We start from the raw sequence: 12,088 nt of genomic DNA on the forward strand, positions 1-12,088 counted from the left end.
GAAAATGTGGAAGGACTATGGTTAGTGGTTCACTGCAAAAATCCAAGGGAATCGTGGTGGGTAGAATGAAGAGGTCAAGAATGGTGTTAGTCTGGGGTAGATAATGGACAAAGATCCGTAGGGGGAATGGAGAATTTGGCATTGCTCTGTATGACAAAGCACTGATACCTCAATTGGCCCTTTGGAGAAAGCAAAGAGGGTAACTGTGGATTGGCCTAGGGAGGATTTAATGCTGGATCAGGGGAAAACTAGGATGGCAAAAGAGTACTGATGGTATCAGGATTAGGGAATGCAAAACACCCAATGGGGGAGAAACAAAAGGTGGCATAATTGATTGCTAAGGAGAGAAGTCAGAACTGAAAGATCCAAGTAGGGTCAAACCAGGGGGAAAGCAAAAGAGGAGAAGCAATGAACTTGTGATAGATAAAAAGTCTTCTCAGTAACTTAAAAGGACAAAAATATTACACTAATTAACCATCAGGTTAATAATAAACAATAAAGCACTTCCAAAATCATAGCCAACAATCCAATATTTGCATATCACCAAGAAATATGGAGCTCTAAAGGAGAAGATTTCAGAAAATCAAGACATTAAATCTAATCTGTTCATCAGTGATTCAAAAGAATGAGCCAACTTTAAGTTTTCATCAGGAAGTGACTCAGCAGTAGAGAAAGAAATACCTTCCGAGGGGGAGGGGATCTGTAAAAAAAAATTATAAACTACAAACTAATTTAGTGACCAATATCTTCATACTTAAGTATAAATAAGAGATTGCATTCAAAAACAAAATACAGTGGAAAGGTACAGGCTTTGAACACTATGGATCTTGGATGAGATTTTTAGGCAAACAAGTAAGAAATCACACTTCATGGCTGTGCATTCCAAATTCACAGACTAATGTTTAGAAATTTTTTACTATCGCCTAAACGTATTTTGTACATTTACATTTTAATGAATCAATACTTGCAATATTGTACATAAACTACAAAATAAAATTATAAATACACAAAATACAAAATAAAGCACTTGGATATACAAAAAAGACATACCTGCATTCTACCAATCAATTGTCACAATTTCTTATTGTACAAAAATAAAATGATTCCATGGTGTTATTATATTGCATTGGTAATCTTAAACCTGTAACCACTCTGCACATTGATAAAGAAATTTATATTGAGTTAGAATATTAAATAACTAGCAATGGCAAAGAAGGATCTGAAACTAACTAGCAAAGTTAGTTACCTTTTGACTCATCAGTAGACAGGTATTAAACAAAATAGCAAACCATCCAGGCCTTTACATTATATTGTGGGATGCAATGTACAAACCTTTGCTCAACTAGTTTTATCTGAAATTTCATCCTCTACTTTACCAGAGTTAATCAGTTTTATTTTAAATACGTTAATACAGCTACTGCAATAGTGGAACTTCAAGATGTTTGCACATGAATATCACACGAGGCAACCTCAATGTGGAAATCTCAGTGGATGAAATACAAACCCATTAAGAGATTTTTGAGGAATATTTTATCAAAATTGTCAGAATGAAGTTAAATACTAACTTCCATTGTTTCAATTTATACATGCCATGGCATACTGCCAATGATTCTCATCACTATAACAGATTCTACCCAGTAATGACAGAGAGGTTCAGGTGGAATCACATTCATTCAAAGTGGAGACAAAGCATGGTCTAACAGTTGGCCTAAAATCTGTCAACAGACAAGTCCCTCCTTGACCGCCAACCTCTGACGATGAATCTTATCCTGCTCTAACTCCTCATGGCTAGGATGCCAGAGCCTAGCCAATATCCTTTCTATATTCAAGGCGTAGACTGTGTGGGCTGGTATCACTTCCCTGTGTACCTACAAAGGAAAACAAACAGTAAGTGCAAAATAATGTAGGGGCAGGTAAATTAGACTATTTCAAATTTAGAATAAATCCTGATAACTTCAACCTCTGCTGAATTCCAAGTTGGATCCAAGATTGGACTCCAAAAATCTTTAACATTTATTAATGTTAAAAGCTGAAAAACCAAGATGCAATAATATGTTCAACTATTAGGGAACCAGAGGTCGCAACATTTGTTTGTAATGATCAAAACTCACTCTTAATGTAATCGCAGGTTAAACTTATACAGACATCCATTCCTCAATAGAGCACTGCTCTCAACAGTTAAAGAAAGTGACACCCAGCTGCCCCATTTAGGATTTGGAGGAGTGTCCTGCCACTGATCTAGATTTGCCTTTCTCAGCCAGGTACAAAAACAAATTTTTATGTCAATTATTTTAAACATATTATAGCAAAAGTAGCAATAAACCAATTATAGGGACTTAGAAATGGTAGCAGGCTATTCAGTCCATGGGCTGTTTCGCCATTCAGTTAGATGATGGCTTATCTGTATTGTGATTTCATTTACATGTCTTTGAACCACATCCCTCAATGCACTTGCCTAACAAAAATACATCAGTCTTGAAAGCCTCAATTGTGCTTGCATCCATAGCCTTTTCCAGAAAGCTGCAAACTCCTATCAATCTTTATCTGAATGGTTATTTCTGAGTTAGGGTGTGTATGATTGAACAGAGTGCTCCAGATGGGTCTACAATGCTGTACAATTAATGCACAACATCCTCCTTCATTTCAAGGGGTTGGAGTACAATCAGTAGTCTCTTTCTCAATTAATTAATTCAAAACTCAATTTCATATTAACATTTGTAAGTGATTCTGAAATATAACTTTCAGAAGGCAGAACCAAAAACAGAAATTGCCTGCGCATAACTATTGATTTCTGGGCCAAAACACTTTAAAATTTATTTTTACAAAGGTTTTTAAGATTGGTCACACTTGAGGCTGACAATAACCCAGAAATCAAGCTACTCTTCCTTACTAATTGATGGAAAGATAAAAAACATGAATAGCTTTTTGCAAACAATCTGCAAGTTAACCTTTTAGCTACCCCACATGCGCCTAGAAGGAAATGAATAAGCAAAATGACCTTGTGCAAAACGTCTCCTGCAAAGCAAGCTGCTGGAATTCTGAAACATCACTAGCCCAAAGTAAACAATGAATATTGGTACAATTAGAATTTTGAGAGTTGATGTAATTATGTAACATGTCTGAGCCATGGGCAGTCTGACTCTCCTATGAGGTACAATTCTTTCAGAAAATTTGTGGTCGAGGGAGCATTATTGGGGCACTGACAATGCAATCCTTTGGAATGACTTTTTAGCACTTGTGAAATTTGATTTCCTACTCAGCCAGACAAACAATTCCTGCAAATAGTTTGTGTCTGCCCTCTACACTTCCCCTCTCTCCTGCCCCCCCTTACAGGGACCTCGGGGTCCTTGTGCATGAGTCATAAGAACATAAGAAATAGGAGCAGGAGTAGGCCATCTGGCCCTTCGAGCCTGCCCCGCCATTCAATAAGATCATGGCTGATCTGTCGTGGCTCAGTTCCACATTCCCGCCCTCTCCCCATAACCCTTAATCCCCTCTCTTATCAAAAACCCATCAACCCGCTTCTTAAAAATATTTAGCGAGGCAGCCTCCACCACTTCAACGGGCAGAGAATTCCAGATATTCACCACCCTTTGAGTGAAGAAGCTCCTCCTCAACTCCGTTCTAAACCGCCCCCCCTTTATCTTGAGGCTGTGCCCCCTAGTCCTACTGTCTTTTTTGAGCGGGAAGAGTCTCTCCACCTCTATCCTATCCATCCCATTCATCATCTTATACGTCTCAATGAGATCTCCCCTCATTCTTCTGAACTCTAACGAGTACAAGCCTAGTTTATTCAGCCTCTCCTCATAGCTCAACCCCCTCAACTCCGGTATCAGCCTAGTAAACCTCCTCTGCACTCCCTCCAAGGCCAAAATATCCTTGCGCAGGTGCGGCGCCCAAAACTGCACACAGTACTCCAGCTGCGGCCTCACCAATGCCCTATACAGCTGCAGCAAGACCTCCCTACTTTTATATTCAATCCCCCTCGCTATGAAGGCCAGCATCCCATTCGCCTTCCTGACCACCTGCTGCACCTGCAGGCTGGGTTTTTGCGACTCATGCACAAGGACCCCGAGGTCCCTCTGCACCGTCGCCTGCTGCAGTTTTTCGCCACGTAAGTAATAGTCCTTCCTACCATTCTTCCTACCAAAGTGGACCACCTCACACTTGCCAACATTAAATTCCATTTGCCATTTCCTGACCCATTCGCCCAGCCTATCTAGATCCTTCTGCAGACTCTCCACACCCTCCGCACAATTTGCCTTTCCCCCAATCTTGGTGTCATCAGCAAATTTCGACACCCTACACTCGGTTCCCTCCTCCAGATCATCTATATAAATGGTAAATAGCTGAGGCCCCAGCACCGACCCCTGGGGCACCCCACTAGTCACCAACCGCCAATCCGAATAGCACCCATTGACCCCCACTCTCTGCCTCCTATTTGACAACCAATCCTCTATCCACGCTAACACCCTACCCCCAACTCCATGTCCTCTGACCTTCTGCAGTAACCTCTTGTGAGGTACCTTATCAAACGCCTTCTGAAAATCCAGAAAGACCACATCCACCGGCTCTCCTCTATCCACCGCCCTAGACACATCCTCATAGAACTCCAGTAAATTTGTCAGACACGACTTCCCTTTAATGAAACCGTGTTGCGTCTGCCCTATCAAGCAATTCCCTTCAAGATGCCTCGCAATTTCCTCCTTAATGACGGATTCTAACATTTTACCTACCACAGACGTTAAACTAACCGGCCTATAATTCCCCGCCTTTTGCCTGGCACCCTTCTTAAACAACGGCGTAACATTAGCCGTTTTCCAATCTTCCGGCACTTCCCCAGAATCCAGCGACGTCTGGAAAATAACCAAGGCATCCACTATAACCTCCGCCATTTCTTTCAGAACCCTCGGATGCATTCCATCCGGTCCTGGGGACTTGTCCACAATCAGCCCCTCCAGTCTGTCGCGCACCACCTCTCTAGTAACAGTTATGTCATTAAGACCCTCCAGTCCTACCACCTTTCCATCGCTAACACCCGGCAAATTATTCACGTCCTCCTCTGTGAAGACAGAAACAAAAAAGTTATTCAAGACCTTAGCCATATCCCCATCCCCTACCACTAGGTCCCCTTTCTCATCCTCTAAGGGACCAACGTTCACCCTAGCCAGCCTCTTCCTTTTTATATATTTATAAAAACTCTTGCTATCCTTTTTTATATTAAGCGCTAGCCCAGCTTCATAGCTTCTTCTACCCTCCTTTATCAACTTTTTTGTCAATCTTTGTTGACATTTAAACCTTTCCCAATCCTCTTCTCGCCCACTGCTCTAAGCTACTCTAAATTCCTCCGCTTTTAATTTAACACTTTCCTTCACCTCCTTCGTTATCCACGGCTTATTACCTCTCTTCCTACTGTCCTTTTTAACCATCGGAATAAATTTCTGCTGAGCACCAAGAAAGATCTCCTTAAAGATCCTCCACTGCTCCTCAGCAGACCTACCTTCCAACGCGCTCCCCCAGTCCACATTCGCTAATTCTTCTCTCATCCTACCATACTCCCCTCTATTCAAACAAAGGACGCATGTCCGGGAACCCACTTTCTCCTCCTCCATCTGCAACAGAAACTCCACCATACAATGATCACTCTCTCCAAGAGGATCCTTCACCGCAAGGTCCCTAATTCTACCCGCCTCATTACATAGCACCAGATCCAAGATAGCTCGCTCCCTCGTCGGCTCCAACACACACTGTTCCAGGAAACTATCCCGGCAGCATTCCAAGAACTCCTCCTCGAGCCCACCTCGTCCAACATGGGTCGACCAATCAATATGCAGATTGAAATCCCCCATAACTACTGCCGTCCCATTCCTGCACGCCGCACTTATTTGCGCGTTAACAGCCCGCCCCACCTCCAGATCATTATTCGGGGGCCTATAGACGACACCCACCAGCGTCTTCCTCCCTTTGCTGTTCCTAATCTCCACCCACAACGATTCCACTTTCTGCTCTTTGGCTCCGATATCATCCCTTGCTACCACCTTGATGCTGTCCTTAATCAGCAGAGCTACGCCACCCCCTCTTTCCTCCTGCCTATCCTTCCTAAACACTTGATAGCCCTGTACATTCATCTCCCAGTCCCTGTCACCTTGCAGCCACGTCTCTGTAATGGCCACCAGATCGTATCCATTTGTGTCGATCTGCGCCACCAGCTCATCCACTTTATTCCGAATGCTTCGTGCATTCAGATAAAGCGCTTTCATCCCAGCCTTCTTCTGGACCCTATTTGCCGTAACGCCACCACTTGGGACATCCTCAGCCTCTTCCCTTACCTGTACCCTATCCTTAACTGTAGACCTCCTAACATCACCTACCCTCGCACCCTCCCCCCCCCTAATTAGTTTAAAGCCCTGTCTACAGTCCTCTTTACTCGATTCGCCAGCACTCTGGTCCCAGCACGATTCAGACCAACCCCATCCCGCCCGAACAAGTCCCACCTACCCCAATACTGGTGCCAATGCCCCATAAATTCGATCCCATTCCTCCCACACCAATCTCTGAGCCACCCATTCACTTCCTTTATCCTGTCAACCCTATGCCCGTCTGCACTCGGTTCAGGCAGTAGCCCAGAGAAGACCACCTTGTCGGTTCTACTTTTTAATTCCATTCCCAGCTTCTCATACTCCCTCCCCAGATCCTCAGTCCGCAATTTGCCTACGTCGCCGGCACCCACATGTACCACAACGACCGGGTTCTCACCCTCCCACTCCAGATTCCTCTGCAGCCCAGCTGCGACATCCTGTACCCGAGCACCAGGCAGACAACACACCCTTCTGTGCACTTTGTCATTGTGACAAAGGACAGTGTCAATACCCTTCACCCCACTATCCCCAATCACTACTACGTTCCTTTTCCCCTTCTCTTTGCCTATGTCCTGCTGCATCACTGTACCGTGTGCAGTTTGCTCACCAACCTCACCTGCCTCGTCCTCTTCCAGAGTGGAAGCAAGAACCTCAAACCTGTTATGCAGATTAAGAGGCTGAGGCCTCCGCTCCTCACCCCCCTTCCTCCTCCCAGCAGCCCCCTTTTGTTCCTGACCCTTAGATTTAGACAGTCTAGAGGGGGTGGATGTCACTTGCACCCCATTGATAATGGCACCCTCTCTCCCCCTGATGAGCCTCAGTGTCTGTAGCTCAGAGACCAGCTCATCCACCTTGAGCTGGAGCTCCTCCAGCAACCTGCACTTACTGCAGACATGGTCTCTGGGAAGGACCCTGGGGTCCACCAGTTCCCACATCATACAGGAACCGCACATCACATGCCCCTCCATTATTCAATATAATTTGTTGTGGGAAAAAATTTTTTCCTTGTTTCTTGCTGTAGTAGTTTTGAAAAAAAAATTTTTTTTTTCCTTGTTCTTTCAACCTGGCCTTTTTACCTTCAAGCCCTTTTTGATATTAAGCCCTAATAGCTCACTCTGCTTCCCTCTCACTCCGCTGCCCGCTCCGACGCTGCCCGCTATCTACACCAGGCCTCCTTTTAAACTTGGCGCTGATTTAAAGCTGATGGGCCACAACTGCCTGATAATCACTCCCTCACAATTCTTAAAGCAGTAAATACAATAAGTAAATGCTTTAAACAGTTCTACAAAGAACAAACTGCTTTAAACTTATTTTAAACAGGTTTTTAACAGGTAAAGTCTTAGCTTTCTCTCTGATGCTCCTTCCTCGTCTGCTCCAGCAAACAATGTCGCAAAAACCCAGCTTGCAAGTACAGCAGGTAGTCAGGAAGGCGAATGGGATGCTGGCCTTCATAGCGAGGGGGATTGAATATAAAAGTAGGGAGGTCTTGCTGCAGCTGTATAGGGCATTGGTGAGGCCGCAGCTGGAGTACTGTGTGCAGTTTTGGGCGCCGCACCTGCGCAAAGATATTTTGGCCTTGGAGGGAGTGCAGAGGAGGTTTACTAGGCTGATACCGGAGTTGAGGGGGTTGAGCTATGAGGAGAGGCTGAATAAACTAGGCTTGTACTCGTTAGAGTTTAGAAGAATGAGGGGAGATCTCATTGAGACGTATAAGATGATGAATGGGACGGATAGGATAGAGGTGGAGAGACTCTTCCCGCTCAAAAAAGACAGTAGGACTAGGGGGCACAGCCTCAAGATAAAGGGGGGGGGGGGGCGGTTTAGAACGGAGTTGAGAAGGAACTTCTTCACTCAAAGGGTGGTGAATCTCTGGAATTCTCTGCCCGTTGAAGTGGTGGAGGCTGCCTCGCTAAATATTTTTAAGAAGCGGGTTGATGGGTTTCTGATAAGAGAGGGGATTAAGGGTTATGGGAAGAGGGCGGGAAAGTGGAACTGAGCCACGACAGATCAGCCATGATCTTATTGAATGGCGGGGCAGGCTCGAAGGGCCAGATGGCCTACTCCTGCTCCTATTTCTTATGTTCAAAAGCTTGTAATTTCAAATAAACCTATTCAACTATAACCTGGTGTCGTGTAACCTCTCACCATGTCCACCCCCAGCATCTACACATCAGTTCTAAAAGGTTTACCCCTTATCCTCAAATTATGAGCCCTTCTTCTGGATCCCCTTCTCCCCCACCACTGGGAACATTCTTTCTGAATCTACCCTGTCTAACCCTGTTAGAATTTTATAAGTTTCTATAAGGTACCCTCTCACTCTCCTAAACTGCAGTGAATATAATCCTAACCAACTTATCTCTCCTCATATGACAGACCTGCCATCCCAGGAATCAGCCTCGTCTGATCCTTCGCTGCACTCCGTCTATAGCAAGGGCATCTTTCCTCTAATAAGGACACCAAAACTGCACACAACAGTCTAGGTGTGGCCTCACCACAAAACCATAAGACACAGGAGCAGAATAGCCACTAGGCCCAACAAGTCTGCTCTGCCATTCAATCATGGTTGATATTTTTTCAACGCCATTCTCCTGTCATTTCTCCATAAAACCGATTCCCTTATCAATCAAGAAACTGTTTAAGACACTCAATGACCTAGCCTCCATAGTCTTCTACAGCAATGAGTTCCACAGATTCACGACTCTTTGGCCGAAGAAATTCCTCCTCAACTCTGTTTTAAAGGATCATCCCTTTAGCCTGAGGTTGCGCCCTCTAGTTCTACTTTTTCCTACTAATGGAAACATCCTCTCTACGTCCACTCTATCCAGGCCTTACAGTATCCTGTAAGGTTTAATAGGACCCCCTCTCATCCTTCTAAACTCCAAGGGGTACAGACCCAGAGTCCTTAACCGTTCCTCATACAACAAGCTCTACATTCCAGGGATCATTCTTGTGAATTTCCTCTAGACCCTTTCGAAGGCCAGCACATCCTTCCTTAGGTTATGGAGCCCAAAACTACTCACAATACTATAAATGGGGTCTGACCAGGGACAGCCTCAGAAATACATTCCTGCTCTTGTATTCTAGCCCTCTCAACATGAATGCTAACCATTGCATTTGCCTCCCTAACTGCCAACTGAACCTGCACGTTAACCTTAAGACAATCTTGAACAAGGACTCTCAAGTCCCTTTGTGTTTCTGATTTCCTAAGCATTTCCCCATTTAGATATTAGTCTATGCCTCCATTCTTCCTTCCAAAGTGCATAACCTCACACGTTTCCACATTGTATTTATCTGCCACTTCTTCACCCACTCTTCTAACCTGTCCAAGTCCTTCTGCAGCATCCTCCCAACCCCGGTTCCTCAATACTACCTGTCCCTCCACATATCTTTATCATCTGCAAACATAGCAACAATGCCTTCAGTTCCTTCTTCCAAATTGTTAATGTATGGGGTGTCAGGGAGGGGTAGTACCTTTGGTGAGGGAACATGTCACGTCCTTTCAGGGCGGTCTGTCTATCCATTGTCCCCACCTGGCACTCAGCTCTCACCTGTGGCTACTTGTAGCTGTTTGCATGCGACAGCGGCCACACCCCAGGCAATGACCTCGACAAGCTGGCTAAACCAGGTGAGGGTAGCCGACGGGTCTCAACCCTTGGTGAGATAGGGAGTTGTCTATCCCAGCATGTGAAGACAGAGTCTGGCGGATTGAGTGGACGAGACCAATGGAAGGTCCAACGGTCAAGAAGGCAGTCTCTGCAAGCATTGTGGAACGCGACGAGTAGGACAAGACACAGAAAACATCCTGGTCATCCACTGCGTCATCCTGGTCATCCTAGTCCCATCTCCAGCTGCCTTGACTCGTCTTGCCACTAGATCTCGATGGGAATTGGGAAGAGAAAGTGAGGCTGACGCTGCGCAACTCTCCCTCACTTTAATCCAAATCGAGCGCTAGTTTCAACACCATCATCATTGTCCTGTGGCGATGGGCGAGCGGCGAAGCAGGTGTGGATACACTGGGAGCTGTAGCCACAGACCTGCACGCAGGCGGCTCAGATCTAATGGTCGTTTTCCACTGACTGAAGCAGCAGCGCTGTCTACCTGGGTAACTGAGCAGTCCTCTACAGGAATGCACTGCTCACCTCTGTAGAATGAGGGATGGGCTAGAAAAGATGCCCTAAACATTGCCTGCTTCACTACACCCTGGCCAGTTTATCATGGCCAACACATCCTACTCTTGCATTGAAATCATCAAGCAAGATCAGCTTGTCGGTACTGCTCACTGCTGATAGTAGTGCGTCCAGTTCTTTGTAGAACTTGTCTTTCATTGTGTTGTTCGTTGTGGGGGCGTAGGCGCTGATCAGGGTGGCTTAACTTCTGTTCTGCAGCAGAAGCTGTAATGTCATAAGCCGGTCGTTCACACCCTTGGGTAGAGATCTATAAAGCTGTTAGTCCTGCACTTAATGAGAAGCTCACCGAGTTGTTCCTGTCCTTTCGGAAGCAAGGATCCATTCCTCAGGAACTTAAAGATGCTTCCATCATACACCTCTACAAGAGGAAGGGCAATTGGCAAGTATGCGACAACCACCGAGGAATCTCGCTGCCCCCCATCACAGGAAAAACCCTCGCAAGAGTCTGCTAAATCATCTGGTCACTCATCTGGAGCTGGGCTTGCTTCCAGAGCCACAGTGTGGCTCCCACAAAGGTCATGGGACTACTGACATGATTTTTGCTGCACGCCAACTTCAGGAGAAGTGTCAGGAGCAGAATCGCGAGCTCTACACAACCTTTGTTGACCTCACGAAAGCCTTTGACACTGTAGGATCATGTCAAAGTTCGGCTGCCTGTGCCCCCCCCCCACCGCCCGCCAAGTTCATTCAGATGGTACACCAGTTTCATGATGGCACGATGGCCAGAGTACTGGATGGCGGAGAATCCTCTGAGGCATTCCCAGTCACCAATGGCATCAAACAGGGCTGTATGCTCACACCCACACTGTGCAGCATGATGTTTACTACCATGCTGAATGATGCCTCCCAAGACAGTGTTGCTGGAATCAGCCTCAAGTACAGAGTGGATGGGAAGCTCGTCAACTTGAGGAGACTTCAAGCTACTACCAAAGTAAAAGAGACTGTTCTGACAGATTTCCTCTTTGCTGATGGATGCATTCTGTATGCTGGCTCAGACCCAGAGCTGCAAGTCAGCATGGACAAATTTTCCATGACTTGTGACAACTTTGGACTCACCATCAACACTAAAAAAGACCGAAGTCATGCACCAGCCTGCTCCTCATGCACCATACACAGAACCCATAATCACAATCAAAGGGCAGAGACTACAGGCAGTGGACCAGTTCACTTATCTTGGCAGCACCCTCTCCCAAGCAGTGACTACTGATGCAGAAGTTAATTGCAGAATAGCAAAGGCAAGTTCTGCTTTCGGTAGATTGCACTCCACTGTATGGAAACGTTGAGGAATCAACCCAGCAACAAAACTGAAAGTCTACAGCGCCATGGTACTCACTACCCTCCTGTATGCCTGTGAAATGTGGACTGTGTATCAAAGGCATGCAAGACAGCTCAATCATTTCCACATGACTTGTCTTTGCAGGACATTACGCATCCGAAGGCGAAACAAAGTACCAGACACTGAAGTTCTCTCTACAGCAAGTCTACCATCAGTCCACACACTGCTGATGAGAGCGTAGACCTGGTGGGCACGTCATGTCATCT

The 12,088-nt window shown here is 45.6% G+C and overlaps 1 protein-coding gene across 1 annotated transcript in view; it reads right to left on the reverse strand.

The window, feature by feature from the left end:
* Nucleotides 1–726: 726 nt before the first annotated feature.
* LOC145347929 (transcriptional adapter 1-like) overlaps nucleotides 727–12,088 on the reverse strand; it is a 58,443-nt gene continuing 47,081 nt past the window's right edge. The window contains exon 8 of the mRNA XM_080195918.1: nucleotides 727–1,868. Within this exon, the coding sequence (XP_080052044.1) occupies nucleotides 1,719–1,868 (150 nt within the window). The 3' untranslated portion in view covers nucleotides 727–1,718. The remainder of the gene's footprint in view (nucleotides 1,869–12,088) is intronic.

The sequence above is a fragment of the Carcharhinus amblyrhynchos genome, chromosome 9 (genome assembly GCF_965287045.1).
Source record: "Carcharhinus amblyrhynchos chromosome 9, sCarAmb.v2.hapA, whole genome shotgun sequence".
Lineage (NCBI taxonomy): Eukaryota > Metazoa > Chordata > Chondrichthyes > Carcharhiniformes > Carcharhinidae > Carcharhinus > Carcharhinus amblyrhynchos.